General features: G+C 35.1%; 2 protein-coding genes across 2 annotated transcripts; both read left to right on the top strand.

The window, feature by feature from the left end:
- Positions 1-1,520: 1,520 nt before the first annotated feature.
- On the top strand, positions 1,521-3,508 carry LOC108480852 (transcription factor MYBS3-like). The gene is made up of 3 exons (XM_017783973.2): positions 1,521-1,985; positions 2,431-2,639; positions 2,813-3,508. The coding sequence occupies exons 1-3, from the start codon at positions 1,712-1,714 to the stop codon at positions 3,323-3,325; spliced, it is 996 nt and encodes a 331-aa protein (XP_017639462.1). The 5' UTR covers positions 1,521-1,711; the 3' UTR covers positions 3,326-3,508.
- Positions 3,509-4,224: 716 nt separating this feature from the next.
- On the top strand, positions 4,225-6,998 carry LOC108480818 (O-fucosyltransferase 30). Its single transcript, XM_017783929.2, has 2 exons — positions 4,225-4,779; positions 5,853-6,998. The coding sequence occupies exons 1-2, from the start codon at positions 4,328-4,330 to the stop codon at positions 6,949-6,951; spliced, it is 1,551 nt and encodes a 516-aa protein (XP_017639418.1). The 5' UTR covers positions 4,225-4,327; the 3' UTR covers positions 6,952-6,998.
- The last annotated feature ends 233 nt before the right edge of the window (positions 6,999-7,231 follow it).

The raw sequence follows: 7,231 nt of genomic DNA on the forward strand, positions 1-7,231 counted from the left end.
GCTTGAGATTGTATGTTATTGATGTGAATATGATTTGGATGTTCATTATATGGAAATTTATGAAACATTGATATATTTGATAAAATGGGAAGAAATCCGCTTTGAATGAAAGGAAAATTCGATGGATCTCGAAAAGGAATTGACGGTAAAAGGATCTAGCCCGGACGGGTGATCCTATCCTGATATAGCCCTCCGAAGAATATGTGTAAAATGGATTTAGCCCGGACGGTAATCCGAATTAGGTCTCAATTTAGCTCGGATGTAATTCAGATCCAAGCTCATTAGAGTAATTGTCGTTGCGAGGATTTAGCTTTGACCGGTAATCCCGACAATACTCTATGAGTTTATATTGCGAGGATTTAGCTCGACCGGTAATCCCGCTGCAAGGTTGAGGTTCAGGAGTGTGCTCTCGAAATGGAAATGTGCGCACATGAATATGAATTGACGGACTTAATTGTACACTAAAAGTGTACCTCTGAAAATCCATTGAAATTCGATAAATTCAACGGGATAAATATGAAAATAATAAGGAATGAAAATCATGGTATTGATGAGTACATCAATCATGGTATATATATATATTATTGATACATGGAAATTATTGTACTAACTTGAATGTTGAGTTTGTGCATGTTAGGGTAATAATGCATTGAATGGATATATGAATGTTTATTATATTGTATTGAAAATATTAGGTAAGTATAATTCTTGTTACATGAGCTTACTAAGCATAAAGTGCTTACCCGTTTCCTTTTCCCTGTTTTGTAGTGTTAAGAGCTCGGAGGTCGGATTTGGTGGGAGACACATCACATCATCAACCTCGGGATTTCGGTATATAAAGAAACTTTATTTTGGAAATCAATGGCATGTATAAGCTAACAAAGTAAATGTTAACGTGAAATGAATGTAAAGTTAGCCATTAGTATGGTTAACAAACACAGTTATAGATATGTGATGACGTTATTTTATATAAATGCATGAATCTATCATAAAAATATGTTGAATTAATTTGGTTGATGTGGATTGGTCTCGATTTAATATTATAGGAAGGTTAGATATTTATAAAAGGGCTATATTGAATATAAAAAAAAAATTAATTAATTAAACTCCTAGAATGCCTCGTACCTATTCCTAAATGAATACGGGTAGGGGTATTACATGCTCACTTTCAAAATTAGAAGGGAATAAATTGCTCTAATTTTTAATGGGGACCAATTTACTCAATTTATAAATTGAGAGGGGTTGGATAGGTATTTTTACCAACTAAATTCTTTAAAATAGAAGTAAAAGGACTAAATTTCAAATAAATGAAAAATACATGGAGCTGAAGCGGATTTTAACCAAAAGAGGAAATATTAGAAACGGAAATGGACTCATGTCAAAGTCAACCCCCATGCAAAAAACTCAAGATTTTGTCGAATCCAAATTTGACCATATCAACGGCTACAAATCCAAGATGGTCCCTACCATCAAAGACCTGTAAACACCAGATCAATAAATTTCATTACAGCAATAAATATAAATTAGATATTGTCCCCCACCCCCTTCTCCCTCTCTCTGCTAGAAAAAAAGGCCACAAGAAGCAGTCAAATAAAGGGTTTTTTTTTTTTTTAAACAAAGGGCATAACCCGTATACGATTCGGATCCAGGTTCTAGAAGTTCCGATTTACATCTATCACTTCACTTTTTTTGCCGTTTGACCTGATCCAAGATGACTCGTCGCTGCTCGCATTGTAGCCACAACGGGCATAACTCTCGGACATGCCCGAACCGAGGGGTTAAGCTGTTCGGAGTCCGGTTAACTGAAGGGTTGATCCGGAAGAGTGCCAGTATGGGGAATTTAAGCCAATATTCCGGGTTGAATTCTGGGATGCATAATGGGAATGGGTCGGGTGAAGCCGGTGATGGTCCGGATCATGCAGACGGTTATGCTTCTGAGGATTTTGTACCCGGGTCGTCGTCTTCCAATCGTGAAAGGAAAAGAGGTCTCTTCTTTTTTTTTTTTTTTCTTTTTTCGAAGAATTAATTTGATTTTTTTTCAAAATTTTATTTGCTTTGGCTTAGAATTTTTACTTTTTTTTTGGGTAAAGTGCATTGATCTCTTAGTTTCATATGGTTTCATATGTTAATGATATTGATCCAAAGCTTTGGTTATATGTGCTATACTGTGAAATTTATTGGTTTATCAAGTTCGAATCTTGAAGATGATATTGTTAGGAGTAGCAATCAATATTTATGATCCTTAAAGCTGACATGGAGAATATCTATACTAAACAAAAAAATTGGATTAAAGTTTGTGACAGGTTGATTATAATGAACGCTTGACACTAGAAGTCTAGGCACAGTCAATAATGGTGGAAACTAGTACATGGTAATATTGATGTCTTGTTGATTGCTTTAATGAATTTGTCTAAGCAACGGTGTTTGCAGGTGTTCCTTGGACGGAAGAAGAGCATCGGATGTTTCTACTTGGATTGCAGAAGCTTGGAAAAGGTGATTGGCGTGGAATATCGCGCAATTATGTTATTTCGAGGACTCCTACTCAAGTAGCTAGCCATGCTCAGAAATATTTCATCCGACAATCGAATGTTTCTAGGAGAAAAAGACGATCCAGCCTCTTTGATATTGTAGCTGATGAAGTTAGTGCCCTTCTCTCTATAAAATGCTTGCTCTGGTTGTTTTATCTTAAAGCTTTGATTTATATTTGTATGGTATTTGTAGATAATAGGTTCATACCAATTTACTTTCAATTTGTTTTGTGTGGTTGCATTTGATTCGTGTTTGATGCTGTCTAAGGATCATTTTCTTGCAGTCGAGCAACATTCCGATGGTATCACATGATTCATTCTCGGAAAACCCTTCAGAAGCTGAAACACAGAGCAACGACCATTTGCCTATTCCTCCTGCATTGGACGAAGAAGACGAAACAATGGATACCGACAAATCAAATGATGGTGAGAACATTCACATACCTCCGAAACCAGAGACCTCACAACAACCTCATTACCCGGCACTATATCCTGCTTACTTCCCACCATTCTTTCCGTTCTCACTTCCGTATTGGATGGGTTACAATACTGAACCAACCAAGGAAAACACACATGAAGTGGTTAAGCCAATGGCTGTACATTCTAAGATCCCGATCAATGTTGATGAACTGGTCGGCATGTCTAAATTGAGTTTGGGAGAATCAATTGGTGGTAATGGCCCTTCTTCCGTTTCGTTAAAACTTGACGGTTCGTCGAGGCAATCCGCATTCCATGCCAATCCTGTTCCGGGTAATTCGAGAATGAATTCAAGTGGGAGCCCAATCCATGCCATTTAAGACACTATAGCTCAGTGTTTTTATGAGCAGTACAGGTTAATATGCTGTCTGTGGTTCTTTTTGTGGATCAAGTGAATAAGCACGTTTCTTTTCTTACAAACTTAATTCAATGGTTAGGGTTTAGGCGATATAGCATATTGTTAGAAATTCATTTGAACCTCTTTTAAACAAGCTTGTTTTACATATTTGCTTATTATTAATTATGTTTTGGTGATTTAATTTTAAAAATTATAAAATTATCATTAAATTGTTTAAAATTTTCATTTATAATATAAAAATTAAATCTATATTAATATATAATACTGTTATAATGTAAACATTAAAAATATAAACATAATTATATATAAAATTTTAATAAATAAAATATATTAAATTATTACATATTAAATTAAAAGCATATAAATACACTTAATATGAGTTTGGATTTAGACTTAGTCATAGGTCGGGTTGGGTTTAGAATGGGTATTGTCAAAATTTTAGTTCTGTTTGCTAGGTTTAGGCTTAGCCAAATTCGAAAATGGGCTTAAAATTTTGTCTAAGTTTAACTCGGATAAAAAAGTTAAAATTGAACTTGACCCGCTTAAATTTTTTATATAAAAGAATTTAAAATATAATAAATAAAAATATTAGAAACATTTAAATAAATATTTACTAACAAATTAAAAATAAATTAAAAATATTTATACTTAAATAATATTAAAATATGTGTAATTTAATAAACATAAAAAAATTATTCAAGACTCGATTTATTATCTAAACGAGCTTTATATTTTTAATGAAATTTATTTTTCGAATTTATGTTTTTATCAAAAAAAAAAAAAAAAAAAACCTATCTAACTTTTCAAGCCGACCGAGCGAACGAAAAGTTGTAGCTTGGATTAGTCATTTGGGTGCAATACAAAATTTAAGATTGTATATTAGCCTTAAAAAGAACATCAAACTACTAAAAGACCCTGAACCAGCAGGCAGCACCATAGACACCAACAAAACCGAACAAGAAACATGTTTAATCTCAACAAAACAATCCCCACTCCAAAACTATGGAGCAAAAAGAAATCCCAACAACGCAGATCTCCATTCTTTTTCCTCTCACTTTTCCTCCTTTCCCTCCTCTTCCTCTTCTTCCTTACTTTCACTTCTATCCCCAAATCCCTTTTCTCATCATCCTCTTCAAAAATCACGGCCCTTTCCCTTCAATCCCCACATTGCGAAATTCGAATCTCAGGGGAAAAATTCTTATGGTACGCCCCCCATAGTGGGTTCAGTAACCAGCTTTCTGAGTTCAAGAATGCACTTCTAATGGCTGGGATTTTGAACCGTACTTTGATTATCCCTCCTATTCTTTCTCACCATGCAATTGCACTCGGTAGCTGCCCTAAGTTTAGGGTTCAAAGCCCTAAAGAGATCCGTGTTTCGGTTTGGGATCATGTTATTGAGCTCATTACAAGTTGGAGGTAACTGGGTATTGCTCAATTTCCCTGTTTATATATCTATTGAATTCTGGGTTTTAGTTAAATTTTGTTGTTGAGCTATATGTATAGGTCAATTTTGAGCAGAAATTTCATAGTAATCTTAAGATTTGGGACTTGGAGCTTTAAATTTCCTTTGATTTTCAATTTTTGTACTTGGAAGTAACTGAATGATTTTAGATTTGGAACTTTGGGATCATGTTATTGAGCTCATTTGAAGTGAGAGATAACTGGGTATTGCTCAGTTTTATTGTTCATATACCCATTTTTAGCTAATTCCTCCATTGAATTTTTCAACTTTTTTTATGTTTGAATCTAGGGTTTTAGTTTTTTTTTTTTCACCTTTTATTGGTTGTGTTCCATTTTTTAGGGGTTAAATTTTATTGGTAATCTTTAAGATTTGGTACTGTGGAGTTTTAATTTCCCTGTCATTTTCTATATAATTTATGTACATGGAGGAAAGTGCGGTGGAGATTAAGGAGGGTTCACCCTGCTAAGGCTGAGAGCCTTATTGTGTGAGTGGTGGAAAATGTTGAAGGAGAGGGAAAGCTTGAGAGAGGTGTGAGGAAGGAATGTAGGGCAAGAAACGGACGAACATTCCCTTCCTTGAGGTGAGAGAGCAGTTCGAGGAACAAGTGTCTCTTTCTAATTGGTTAGTTGGTCTTTTGTAATATCTTTGTCGGGTGAACAACTTAATGTCACCTAGGTAACAGCGTATGTGGATGACAAGTGATGGTTGTCTTGTTGGAGTCGTCTAGTTGTCGGGAATGGTTGACTTGCGTGTTCTTTAGGTCTTGGTGAAACGATGCTTATGGCAGCGGCGGCATGACTAAGGGAGCTAAATACGTTGAGTTAGGGGGTCGTGATGTTCTAATGGGGTTGCTAGATGGCGAAGTTGCCGTGTGTAACATAACTAAATGATTTATGCTTCTTTGCCTCCCCTAGAAAACAAAGTTTAGGTCTTTTTTTTTTTTTGTTAGCAGTAACTTAACTAATCCAGTAACACTTAATAGAAGATCTTGCTTCTGTTTTGATTGCGCTTGTATTTGTTCTTGCAGGTATGTTTCTATGGCTGATATCATTGATATATCTTCGGTACTGTCATCTTCACATGTTCGAGCCATAGATTTCCGGGTTTTTGTGTCCTCGTGGTGTGGTTTGGACTTGGATTTGGCTTGCTGCAAAGAATCAAACACACAACCGACATATTTGGTTGATAGCCTAAAGCAATGTGGCTCATTGCTATCAGGGGTCGATGGTAATATAGATCGATGTCTATTTGCCGTAGATGATGATTGTAGAACAACAGTTTGGACGTACGGGAATGACGAAGCGGATGGAGCGTTGGATTCATTCCAACCCGATGAACAACTCAAGAAGAAAAAGAAGATTTCGTATGTTAGAAGACGTAGAGATGTGTATAAGACACTTGGCCCTGGCAGCAAAGCTGATTCAGCCACTGTTCTAGCATTTGGAACCCTTTTTACAGCCCCATATAAAGGTTCTGAGCTCTACATCGATATCCAAAAAGCACCGAGAGATTCAAAGATACAATCTTTAATAAAAAAGATCGAATTCCTTCCGTTTGTCCCCCAAATTATATCCGCGGGAAAACAGTTTGCGGTTCAGACCGTAAAGGCTCCCTTTCTCTGTGCACAACTTAGATTGCTAGATGGTCAGTTCAAGAACCATTGGGAAGCTACATTTTCGGGTTTGAAACAAAAACTAGATTCGTTAAGCCAGACGGGTTCTCGACCGATTCATGTTTTCGTGATGACCGATCTCCCTCAAGGCAATTGGACCGGAAACTACCTGGGTGATTTGGCTAAGGATTCAACCAATTTTAAGCTCTATTTTATGAACGGAGAAGATTCATTGGTGACGGAAACGGCAAAGAAACTAGCACTTGCCAGACATGGCCTAAGGTTTGGGTCCAGTCTTGGCGGTATCGAGTCTACCGACACGGTGGCTAAGTTGCAGAAGCATTGTGCTCCTCATATATTACCTGATATACTTCTATTTATAGAAGAAACAATTTGCAGCTGTGGTTCACTTGGTTTTTTTGGAACTGCTGGTTCAACAATAGCCGATAATATTGAGATTATGAGAAAATTTGGTTCATGTTCAAATCAACGAGAGGATCACAAAATGATGTAATTTTTATGAATTTATTATTTATCCCAAAATTTTTTATTTACTTCAAATATATATTCAGTTTATTCTTTTATTAGGATATTATTTTTAGATAAATATTGAGTTTATTTTTTCATTAAATTTATTAATTATTATTATTTTTAAATAATATGTGAAAATAACAAGTTAATATGATATTATATAACTTAAAATTTTAAAATAATATAATTTAATAAGTGTAACAAATACCATTTTAAAAATTAAAATTTCAAGAATCAAAATAATTTTATTTATTTATTTTTGT

Source organism: Gossypium arboreum, chromosome 1, assembly GCF_025698485.1.
Source record: "Gossypium arboreum isolate Shixiya-1 chromosome 1, ASM2569848v2, whole genome shotgun sequence".
Classification (NCBI taxonomy): Eukaryota; Viridiplantae; Streptophyta; class Magnoliopsida; order Malvales; family Malvaceae; genus Gossypium; species Gossypium arboreum.

Bases quoted from the DNA above. Each gene is read 5' to 3' on its own strand.
- LOC108480818 (XM_017783929.2), top strand. From the start codon at position 4,328: ATGTTTAATCTCAACAAAACAATCCCCACTCCAAAACTATGGAGCAAA. The intron at 4,780-5,852 runs GTAACTGGGTAT...TTGTTCTTGCAG, and splicing joins GAGCTCATTACAAGTTGGAG to GTATGTTTCTATGGCTGATA.
- LOC108480852 (XM_017783973.2), top strand. From the start codon at position 1,712: ATGACTCGTCGCTGCTCGCATTGTAGCCACAACGGGCATAACTCTCGG. The intron at 1,986-2,430 runs GTCTCTTCTTTT...CGGTGTTTGCAG, and splicing joins CAATCGTGAAAGGAAAAGAG to GTGTTCCTTGGACGGAAGAA. The intron at 2,640-2,812 runs GTTAGTGCCCTT...ATTTTCTTGCAG, and splicing joins TTGATATTGTAGCTGATGAA to TCGAGCAACATTCCGATGGT.